Source organism: Capsicum annuum, chromosome 7 (genome assembly GCF_002878395.1).
Source record: "Capsicum annuum cultivar UCD-10X-F1 chromosome 7, UCD10Xv1.1, whole genome shotgun sequence".
In the NCBI taxonomy this organism is placed as follows: Eukaryota; Viridiplantae; Streptophyta; class Magnoliopsida; order Solanales; family Solanaceae; genus Capsicum; species Capsicum annuum.
In genome coordinates this window covers 11,862,980-11,875,133 of record NC_061117.1, presented here as the reverse complement: position 1 = coordinate 11,875,133, position 12,154 = coordinate 11,862,980, and the positions used below count along the sequence as shown (strand labels likewise).

Here is a 12,154-nt window from a genome sequence, read left to right as displayed (position 1 = left end):
GCTAAGAGGTTGTTTTCATTAACTTGCAATATCCTCTATAAATTATTGCTATTTCTTTTGTATTTACCTTACTATTCATGTTTTTTGTTTTAACATTTAATGTTAATGTATTCATAATATAGAAACGTGTGTTTTAGCATCTCTCGAAACGTAGGCGTGTCACACCCTTAATGCGGAGTATACAAGGCATTCCACGCTCTTATCATGGAGCACAGAGGGCGTGCCTCGCCCTCATCGCGGACCCTCACTGGTTCGCTCACGAAAATGCTCATAATTTTTTGCTTGGGTATCAATTAAGGCAAACTTGGATGCATTAGAAAGAGGACTCAATTATATTTTATTTAGTGGATCTTGAGCTCCAAAATTCCGTATATTCTGAAAGATATATACGTTTAAAGTTGATCCTCTTAGGATCGAATACCAAAATCCAGTCGATAACAAAAGTTCTCAACTCAAATTTGCTCTAAGTATTTTCTATGAACATTCTTCACATCGAAAGCACTTTACACACAAGGTTAAATGATCATGAAACTTAGATTTTCATAAAAATCACGGGGTTCAGGTGTACATACGTAGGAATGACGGTTCGAGTTCTAACCCGAAAATGTAGGGCTTTACACTACAGTAGCGGGTGGGGGTTCCCACACTGTAGATCCTCCCCAAAACTGTGAACCCTTATGTTTTGAAATTGAATTTAGAAAGTATGAAACATTTAAACTATGAATATGGAGTCTCTTGAAAGTTTCAAACTTGACAAGAAATGACATTGTTTTCCTGTCCTTTTGGTCATTGAATGTACTATATTTTGAAATTGTTATGATGAACTCAATAATGATTACACTCGTATTTTCAAATGACGGGACAATGAATCTATGATATTTTATAATAACAATTTTTGGGCATGATACTATGAAAATGGACCTTACGGTTAATGAAATATATGACTTGCAAGTCTTGGTATGATGATACCAACATTGATCTATGCCCTTAATGGAACGGAAATTATTTTAACGTTGTTTAATGATGTGAAAGTGCTAAAATTTAAGCTGAAAGAGAATTAGATGGTTAACCGAGAAGGTGCGAGTCCAGTTGGCTCTACACCTGAAACCTGTGTTTTGTCGATATAGGGATAGTTAATCCTTAATTGGACGACCTTATGTTTTACTCTATAAGGATAATTGCTGGCCATAATGTTTTATTCTCGATTCATGTGGCATATATGGATCGAGGCTTAGCCGATCGAGTGTTGATCGGACCCACATAGTCCGTGGTGTTTAGCAGAAGTCGGTGATACCAACTATTTCAGAACTAAAGAATAGAAGTGTGATTTTCTTTTACTTGGAGTCACAACTGATGTTTTCACATATTGTTTTGGCTTTTACTTTTATTATTATATTCATCCCATTAAAAGCTTTACTTGTCTTATTTTGTGTTCTATATGTCAATACATTCCACGTATTGACTATCTCCATTGTAGAATTATTAGAGAGGCCTCATATGGAACTTGATTTTACAGTTGGCTATGGCCTGCATACAGTGCAAACTAGAGAGGTAATGTGGTCAGAACTGGGGAGCTTGGCTGCTGGTATTCAGGATCCATGGGTCATGGGTGATTTTAACTCTATATGAGAATTGGTGAATCGAGTGTAGGGAAGCCCAGTGAAAGATGCTGAGATTAGGGATTTTTCCCAATTTGTTCAAGACTATAACAAGATAGAGCTCATTAGTAGGTAGGAAGGTAACTTGGTCAAATGGACACATACATGGTAAGTTCGATAGAGCCGTAGTAAATGCTGAATGGTTACAACACATGCCACAACTGGAGGCAGTGCTGATGGATCCAGGGGTCTCAGATCATGCCCCAATATCCATTACTATTGAAGAGGAGATAAAAACTTGAGGGAGACCATTTAAATTATTTAATACACTAGTCAGTCATGAAAAGTTAAATGCAACAATAGAGCAGGCCTGGATTGGATATCAGGCATATCACCCATGAAAACTCTGGGAAAAGCTTAAACAGGTGAAAGGGTCTTTGAAACAACTGAATTATGTGGAGTTTAAAGGAGCAGCCAAAAAACTAAGGGAGGTGAGAGGTGAGTTGACTGACCTACAAACTCAACTGAGAGACCTCACTCATCCACTAGATATCTTCACTAGAGAAAAGGAATTGAAACAAGCTAATGCAATGGTTCAACCTTGCTGATGCAAACATAAAGTATTTTCATGCTTGTGTAAAAGCAGTCAAGCTCACTATAAGATCAAAACGCTAACATCTACTAATGGAGAGATGTTACATGATAGGGATCAGGTAAAAAAGGAAATGCTGAATTTCTACAGGAGTTTAGTAGGGACTACAGCAACCTCTCTAACAACAATTGATCCTGAAGTGATGAATGCAAGGAAAAGGCTAAATAGAGAGCAACAACTCCAGTTGATCCAACCAGTTACTGCATAGGAAGTCCTGAATGCTACTAAAGGAATTGATGTCAACAAAGCTCCAGGATACGATGGTGGTATGAATGCTTACTTCTTCTAAAAAACCTGCCAGACAGTAGGTGAAGATGTAACTAACATAGGGATTATATTTAAACCTATAAACAGTACCTCAGTAACCCTCATTCCCAAAGTTAAAAATCCTTCAACCATAAAGGAATTTCGACACATCTCTTGTTGTACAATCCTATACAAAATCATATCCAGGATCCTTACAAATAGAACACAACCTTTCATGGATAAAATTGTAGATAACAGCCAAACTGCCTTTGTGCCTGGTAGACTAGTAGCAGATAATATCTTATTAAGCCATGAGATGGTTAAGGGGTATAGTAGGAAAAATATATGACCTAGATGCATGCTCAAAATAGATCTTCAAAAAGCTTATGACTCCGCAGAGTGGTCATTTATTGAGCAACTGCTGAGGTTCTTGAATTTCCCTAAAGGGTTTGTGAATTGGACAATGACTTGCATTACTACTACTCATACTCTGTTAACATCCATGGTTATCCTACCTCACCTTTCCCAGCTAAGAAAGACTTAGACAGGGTGATGCCCTATCTCCTTACCTCTTTATGATTGCTATGGAGTACTTTACAAGATTGCTGGCCGCACTACAAAAGGAGAAAGAGTTCAAATACCACCCTAAGTGTGTCAAAATGAAGATCATTCAGATGGTTTTTGCTGATGATCTCTTGTTATTTTGCAAGGGAGATTTCCAGTCCGTAAAGCACTTAACTAGATGCTTTGAACAATTTTCAATGGCCTCTGGATTACAAGCTAATCTTGCAAAGAGCTCAATATATTTTGGTGGAGTTAAAGATGTAGTGAAGGATCAAATATTGCAGGGTGACTGATATGTGAAACATTTTATGCCTTTAGGTATTTGGGGGTTCCTTTGAGTACTAGTAGAATATCCATAGCACAATTCCAACCTCGGTTACAGAAGATGTTGGACAGGATCAATTCTTGGACCACAAAGTATCTCTCCGATGCAGGGAGAGTACAACTCATTAAAAGTGTCAACGTTTGCTATTCTGATCTTTTGATCCCAGGTTTTTGTGCTTCCAAGAAAGGTGCTCCAGCTTTTAGAAGACACTTGTAGAAGGTTTTCATGGATTGGATCAGCTAACAACGCTAAGAAAGCTCTTATAGCATGGGATAAACTCTGCATTACTACTACTACTGGGGGCCTAAATTTCATCTCTATGACAGCTTGAAACAAGGCAGCAATTGCAAATCTTCTCTGGAATTTGTGTAGGAAGAAGGATGCAATGGATAGAGTGGGTGCATAGTTACTAAGTTATAGTTGGGTTAATATGGGATACTATGCCTCTACAAGCTTCCTGGTCCTGCAAAAAGTGTTTTAAAGCAAAGAAATACTTTGTTGAGGCTGGTGTAAGTTATGCAGAAGTGATGCGTATGGAGCACTACTCCATCAAGGATATATACAAGCAGCTATTAGTATCTCGAGTAGCAAAATCCACAAGAAAAATCCTAAGATAATATAGTGCTTAATTTCACTTTGTGAAATTTAAAACTTCAAAGTCGACAGATTATAGAAGTTTTCTCAACACCAAGGAAGATTTCCTCCACCATCAAAGAATTCGGAAACTAGTTACGGGAACATCTCTTCTAGTTCCCAAAATCTTTGACAGCTTGCTTGCGCTCGGTCTTCAATAGCAGCCGAGTTCACTGACTAAAAATACCTCAAGAGATCATTTAACAGTCCACGGCTGAATATGAATTTAGACAAAAGCTTTATAAAACCCTTTGTATATTATAGTAAAGAAAAAAAATAATTATATTAGGTACTAAAAAACTATAAAACACTTAAAACTTAATAAGAATTGAGCGACAACATTTCAGCACATTTAAGCCCAAGTAATGTTGGAACCGGTCAATAAATCCGCTCTTTAATTTACTCAGTCTACCTTGACCCGCTCAAATTCAGCTCTTCTCCGACCATTTGCCACCTCTACATACACCCTTGATCTTTATTTCTCAACTAATATATCAAACTGTTTTTTCCGGTGGTGCATTTTCTGCGTTGTCATTAAACTTTGCCTTCTTCGCCTCGTAATCCTTCTTAGCAGCCCTAATAGCATCCTCAGCAAGCATACTGCAGTGAATCTTTTGAGGTGGAAGGGACAGATGTTTTGCTATCTCCCTGCAGTAAAATTTAGTCGAATATGTTTCAGAATACATATCACACAGTAGAAAATGGTAAGACTACCAACTAACCATCCAGTAGGTTGAACAGACATCAACAACACAACATAGAAGGCCAAAATACCTTTACCACTGGTTAATTCTACATAAAAATAAAGGATAGATTTGTTTCCACAGCCTATTTGATCATCTCTCTCCACATAAAATACAAAAAAATAAAGGCATAGAGCATAAATAGATACTCAAACTTGGCCTATATTGGCAAGTAAGCGCTCTTTGAGAGTGCACATCTACACATCTCAACTTGATCACAACCGGAAACTAAACACTCCAACTCGTCCATACTGTGTCTCGTGGACACCTTATGCTGACGTGATGCAATAAATTTTGGAAGTGTATAGATGATCATTTTGTAAGTTAGAGTGCTCAACTGAAACACTTGAGATAAGTTGAGGTGTCTAGATGTGTATACTCAAAGTTAAGCGTGTTTACATATCATGTGAGGTCATGTTTAAGATGTTTGTTTATGTATTATGCCAAAGAATGGATCACAAGCCGTTTGGGAACTAATAATGTCGCAAAATTTAAAAGCCAAACTATGCTATGAGGTAATCTATCCTAACAGGCACACACGCTGCGATGACGATCCTCAAAAAGCAATCAGTTTAGTACGGTCAAAGATAGTTGTGGCACGGGAACTCCAGTCTTCTAAGAAGTTATATGCTTTCAGTAATTAAATGACAATCGCATCGACACAAGAATAGCCACAAGATTTAGTATGCCTGCTGTTCATTAGATTCAGATAAATTTTTCAAACAAATTGGAAATAGATACAAGAGACTAAAAATTTGATTGAACAAGGCAAGTGCAAGATTCAACATTCCTATAGAGAAGCTAATCAGATTGAGGATGTGCTGGCTAAGTATAGGAAGACCTAACTAATTTATCTCTTCTCCTAACAAGCTACCGTCTCTGGCGAAAGGAGCTTACAAATTAGACCTGGTGCATATAGTAGCTATTAGACATATTCACAGGAGACACCAGTTTTTATAACTTTGGTTCAAGTATCTTCCTCTGTTTTCTCTTAGTTTTTTTGCCTCATCAGGATGATACTTTGCATGTAATTTTCTTTTGGTATGTACTTAAGGGACATGCCATCTTACGGTGCAGTTGCATCTAAAAAAACAAACTGGACATAGATCACGTTTAAACTTCACGAAACTGGATTTGATAACCTCCTCTTACTTAAAAAGATTAGCCAGGTCCTTCAAACAAGAGAATCTGAGCATCAATCCTCTCATAAATAATCCTTTTTAGAAATATTGAACTAATCTATAAATCATGAAAAGGCAATGTAGAAACAATGGCTTTCCTCACAATGCTTCAGGCCAAAAGTATGCAATATTTTTAGGGGGCCGCAAGGGATGTGAAAGAAGGCGGTAAATAATGGAACAGTAAAAAGTTGAAGCCACATGACCCAACAAAAAGATAGATCAGTCATTAGAGGAAAGAACAAAGACTTTACCCCAAAGGAAGCCCTGGGCGTTTAAAATTTTCTTATTCAAAACCGAGGATCAAGAGGAGATTTGTAAAATGTTTTGAACTACAAATATACATGCATCGCGAAAATGTTTTACATAAAACTGCATCTTACGGAAACTATAACGAGATATGCCGCCAGTTAGTCAATCCTGACTTCTTTTCCTGACATAAATTGGCCAAGCCTCTAGTTGGAAGAGAAGTTCTTTTTGTATCATGTAAATACTTTGATTGCACCTTCTTGGTGCTAACCAAACGATATATTTATTATCTCTAAAAAAAAGTTGGCCAAGCCTTACATATCCAGCTCCTCAAAGTAAGTCCACTAAAACCTATATTAAGTCAAACCGGAACTGACAGCCAACACGCAGATATCGAGAACAGGCTTCTTCTGTTCTTCAGGGAGGTCTTTGATTATTATGAAATGAGTAGTTTTTATTTTTAAAAACTCAGTCTAAAATAGGCCCAGTACTCTACCGTTTTCCTCTTAAATACCAGACTTGGAACACAAACCAGGACTCAAACTGATGTAGTGCATGCTACACACCCCATCTTGTCTACCTTCCGCTCTGTACCTAAAGACTTGCTGCATTCTATTTTTATTTTTTGGCTAAGTTATCTTTTTTCTTGTTTTTTCCTTTCTTGAGCAAATATTTTTCGATTAAGTTTCAATAAGCTTTATCCTTCCGCGGTTTCAACAAGTTCATGAAAAGAAAGAATTCTCAAGCTCAATTTGATCATTCCTTTTTAACGGGACCACATTCTAATTGACCTGTTACATGTGGGGCAGAGATATCCAGTGCAGTAAACTCATTCTAAACAAACTTACACCTTCAATTTTGCTGAATCGACACATAAAAGATAAAGGAAAACCTCTAAATTCCAAGCAGTTCAACCTTAATCTTTTGTGTGTTAGGAGGACGACGCAAAGAGTGCATCCAAAGAGATGAAGTAACATCCTCGGGATATAAAGACCAAATCTCAACAAAGATGACACGGAGTAAACTTTTTCATTTGTTTAAATCACGGTAACCAGAATTACTCAGGTACACCTGTACCAGTGAGAGATAACACGTATCCAATGGGTTGGTCAATGACCATGCCCAAGTTTATTGGTTAACATACATGCCAAGTAATACCACCACATCACCCGAAAGGGGGAAATTATGCTACCCATCTACTTTGGTTAAAATGCTAATTTGCAGGATTTTGGAAACTGAAATCTGACACAACTTGGGAGCCATTGAGTACACTCTATACCATTTCAAAAGCAATATTGGTATTGGACCAGGTAAGAACAACATAGCAGGACCATTGAATTGAGGACATTTTACTGAAAGATTGTTTGGCACGGTGTTTAATAATAGTTCTAATTATAGGTTGAAAAAGTGTACCAAACAAGGTACTAGTAATACACAAAGCTAATGCATGCATTATTTTTTCTAATGCACATTACCAAACGACCCCTAAATATTGACGAAGCAGGAATAATAAAAATGGTTTCTTGAAATGGAACTCAGAATTTCAAGACGTATAACTAAGAGAATCAGCTGCTCAATTACTTAAGGTCACTTGAGGAAAGCAGGGCAGGAAAAAACTGAAAGGGACAATCTGAAACCACGCTATGTAACCTAAAAAACACACACATGCAGAGCAATGTTTGTCTCTGTTAGAAATTGAACGTGAGACCTCATGGTGTTCAACTCAACTTCATTGAACCACTAGGCCACACCCTTGGGTGCTTTTTTAGCGTTATTTCTTTAAAAAAAAAATCGGTTAGTTCCTTTATTATTCACGTAGAGTGCTATTTGGCACCATCTTTAAACAAAAAGATAGAAAGTACACCATGTATCGTCACATCGTCACATACTAGTCGAGGTGTGTTTTGATAAATAGTAAGAAACTCAAACACATGATAGTTTAAGTAGAAAACTCACAAAAGAGTGATCCTTCATGCATGTTTTTAACCATTATCTCTTAATTTTTTAAAAATTTTCCAATTAACTCATTCAATTATCCGTATAGAGCCCCATTTGGCACCACTTTTAAACAAAGCAAAAAGAGTTTATACTCTATGCATCATCACATCACATACTAATTGAGGTGTTTTCTGATAAAATAATTGGTAGGAAATGCAAAAAACATAAAATCATTTGCATGGAGTGTCATATGACAGCATTTTTAAACAAAAAAAAAGGTGTGCACCACGCATCACTACAGCTAACGATAAAAACACACCTAAATTATTCCGATATTTTGAGTTTCATGGTTGAACTATCACCAACTATTTATCAAAACATAGCTTACCTACTAGTTATTCACTTTTCTTAGCTAAAGTTCATGTATGAAACTCAAACAACTAATAGTTCATAACCTAATAGTTCGAGTATGAAACTCAAGAAAACGAAATACTTCGTGTATTTTTCACCCTTTTACACTTATTATTACCAAATTATTACCAAATTAACGAAAATAAGTACCAAGGGATGATGAAGCAATAGCAAAATAACCTAATAGTTCGAGAAGGGGTAGGGCGACGGGGCCGGGATTTTAGCTATTGTAGACGTTTTAAGGTAGAAGAGGTTAGACAGGCTGTTCGCAGAATGCGAAGGGGTAGGGCGACGGGGCCGGATGAGATACCGGTCGAGTTTTGGAAGTTCGTTGGAGAGGCTGGTCTTAGGTGGTTGACGGGATTGTTTAATGAAATCTTCAAGACGGCAAAGATGCCCGAGGCTTGGAGGTGGAGCACCATGATACCTCTCTATAAGAATAAGGGGGACATCCAGAGTTGCAACAACTATAGGGGGATTAAGTTATTGAGTCACTCTATGAAGATTTGGGAGAGAGTGGTCGAGGTGAGGCTGAGACGGATAGTGTCTATTTCAGAAAATCAGTTTGGATTTATGCCTGACCGCTCGACGACGGAGGCAATTCACCTGGTACGGAGGTTGGTGGAACAGTATAGGGAGAGGAAGAAGGACCTGCACATGGTGTTTATCGACCTGGAGAAGGCCTATGACAAAGTCCCCAGGGAGGTGCTTTGGAGATGCTTGGAGGTGAGTGGAGTACCGTTGGCATATATCAGAGCAATCAAGGATATGTATGATGGAGCGAAAACTAAGGTGAGGACGGCAGGAGGAGACTCAGAGCATTTCACGGTCCGGACAGGGTTGCATCAGGGATCTACTCTTAGTCCCTTTTTGTTTGCAGTGGTGATGGATGTGTTGACGCGGCGTATTCAAGGGGAGGTGCCGTGGTGTATGCTTTTTGCAGACGATGTAGTTTTGATAGATGAGACTCGAGGGGGTGTGAGTGACAAATTAGAGGTGTGGAGGCAAACCCTTGAGTCTAAAGGGTTCAGGGTGAGCAGAAGCAAGACAGAGTATGTGGAATGCAAGTTTAATGACGTGAGGCGGGAGAATGAGGTAGTAGTGAAGCTGGAAGCACAGGAGGTAGGTAAGAGGGAGAGTTTCAAGTATCTCGGGTCCGTGATCCAGAGTAACAGTGAGATTGACGAGGATGTCTCGCACCGTATTGGGGCGGGATGGATGAAGTGGAAGCTCGCGTCGGGGGTGCTATGTGATAAGAAGGTGCCGCCTAAGCTTAAAGGCAAATTCTACAGGGCGGTAGTCCGGCCGGCCATGTTGTATGGAGCGGAGTGTTGACCAGTTAAGAACTCCCACATTCAAAAGATGAGGGTGGCAGAAATGCGGATGTTGCGCTGGATGTGTGGACTGACTAGAGGGGATAGAGTTCGGAATGAGAACATCCGGAAGAAGGTTGGTGTGACACCAGTGGAGTGCAAGATGCGGGAAGCCCGATTGAGATGGTTCGGACACGTGAAGAGGAGGGGCGTGGATGCCTCGGTCCGTAGGTGTGAGAGGCTAGCGTTGGATGGTTTTAAGCGGGGTAGGGGTAGGCCGAAGAAGTACTGGGGTGAGGTGATTAGGCGAGACATGGAGCAGTTACAGCTCACCGAGGACATGACCCTAGATAGGAAGGTCTGGAGCACGCGAATCAGGGCAGTGGACTAGGGCCAGTCTGAGTCGCTAGTATAGGGAACTACTTGGTGGGGGTTTATTCCTGTTAGGAGTCCGTGTCCTATGTTTTATTATGAAGCTGTGTGCTTTCCTCTGTTTTATATTACTTATGGGTGCCGTATTTATGTTATGTAATCTTGTAACCTTGTAACCTTGTGCTGTGCTTTACTATGTGTTTGTGTGGTACCGCGTGTCTCGAGCCGGGGGTCTATCGGAAACAGCCTTTCTACTTCTTTAGAGGTAGAGGTATGGACTGCGTACATTCTACCCCCAGACCCCACCAGGTGGGAATACACTGGGTTTGTTGTTGTAGTTCGAGAATGAAACTAAAAAAAAAAGGGAATACTTTAAGTGTATTTTTCACCCTTTCACTCTTGATGATGAAGCAATAGCAGAATAACCTAATAGTTCGAGCATGAAACTCAAAAAAACGAAATACTTCAGGTGTATTTTACACCTTTTACTCTTATTATTACCAAATTAATTGAAATGCATACGAAGGGATGATAAGCAAATGCAATAGCAGAATAACCTAATATTTCGAGTATGAAACTCAAAAAAATGAAACTTTGTGTAATTTTCACCCTTTTTACTCTTATTATTACCAAATTAATGGAAATACGTACCAAGGGATGATGATGCAATAGCAGAACCACAACCAAAATTCTTAAAACAAGCATCCATAATTTTCCCCGTCTTTTCATCAACTTTGATTTGTAGTTTCATCACATCACCACATGCCGGAGCTCCGACGAGACCCGTACCTACCGTTGGATCGTTTTTGTCAAACGATCCATCGTTACGAGGTTTATTGTAATGGTCTATTACTCTTTCATGGTATAGTCGCCGGAAAACTCCTCCTACCGCTGCCTCTGCTGCGGCCGCCGACGGTGGTTGGCTTAGTACCCCATTTCTAAAATAGTATGGCGTAACACAATTCCAATTATATTTTTAATTTCAAAATAACAAATAAAGTGAATATATAATTTTTCATGGTCAAATAGATACTTACTACTCCTACTAATTATTATTTTTATCCTCGAATTATGCCTAATACTTCAAGCACACTTATTCAGTGGCGGAGTTAAAAATTTTGTCAAGAGTGTTCAAATTTTAAAAGAGTGAATAATTTTTTTAAGCAAATAAATGCTCAAAATATATATTATTTTAGTCATGAGTGGGTGCACCCACTCGGCTTGAATGCCTGCATAATTATTTCTACTCAAAATTTATTGTATGCTTTTTTTCGAACAGAAATCAAACAATAAAAAAGAAAAAAAAAAAGAAAATCTAGAGTGTTTTTGGTGTGGAGGAAATATTTGAGAAAAATATTTTTCTATTTTTTCATGTTTGATTGATCAAAATATTTTCTCTAAAAGATAAAGCTCCTTAAAAATGAGAAAATTTACTCTTCTAACGAAGTAGAAAAATAAATTTCATAAGTAATTAAATCATATTAACACTTACATATAAAACAAATCTATTGCATAAATCACAACTAACAATAAAAATAATTTTAGCTACTAGTGGAACTATATAAAAATAAATAAAATATATCAAAAGATAAGCTAAAAATAAATAATAGTAGTTGATTTGATCTTTTCTTTTATGCTGATTGATTTATGCTGTAAAACTTAGAAATGAGAAGGTCCCAACAATCCACGTGGTTGTCAGTCTTGTCATATTTAAAATCAACTCAAAAAAATAAAAGTGAAAAACACAAAGAGAAAAGGATGTTGGAAGTGGAGTTCGAATAACAAAACTACACGCTCAATTCATGAAATGATTGTTCATTTATCATTATATTCATCTATTACTAAATATTTTATTTGCATACACGATTTAATTTTTCGATAAAAAATATTTAATTGACCACCCTTACTTAACCGTAGCTCCGCCCATGCCCT

The 12,154-nt window shown here is 38.0% G+C and overlaps 1 protein-coding gene and 1 non-coding gene across 2 annotated transcripts; one reads left to right on the top strand and one right to left on the bottom strand.

Moving 5' to 3' along the window:
- The first annotated feature begins 3,080 nt into the window (after window positions 1-3,080).
- LOC107876372 lies at window positions 3,081-3,716 on the top strand. The gene is made up of 2 exons (XM_016723313.1): window positions 3,081-3,320; window positions 3,552-3,716. The coding sequence occupies exons 1-2, from the start codon at window positions 3,081-3,083 to the stop codon at window positions 3,714-3,716; spliced, it is 405 nt and encodes a 134-aa protein (XP_016578799.1).
- Window positions 3,717-4,233: 517 nt separating this feature from the next.
- On the bottom strand, window positions 4,234-11,432 carry LOC107877714. The gene is made up of 2 exons (XR_007057603.1): window positions 10,874-11,432; window positions 4,234-4,666 (listed from the first exon to the last, which is right to left on the bottom strand). It is a non-coding gene; the product is annotated as an uncharacterized LOC107877714 (transcript).
- Between the last annotated feature and the right edge of the window lie 722 nt (window positions 11,433-12,154).

Bases quoted from the DNA above. Each gene is read 5' to 3' on its own strand.
- LOC107876372 (XM_016723313.1), top strand. From the start codon at position 3,081: ATGGAGTACTTTACAAGATTGCTGGCCGCACTACAAAAGGAGAAAGAG. The intron at 3,321-3,551 runs GTAGTGAAGGAT...TTTTGATCCCAG, and splicing joins ATTTTGGTGGAGTTAAAGAT to GTTTTTGTGCTTCCAAGAAA.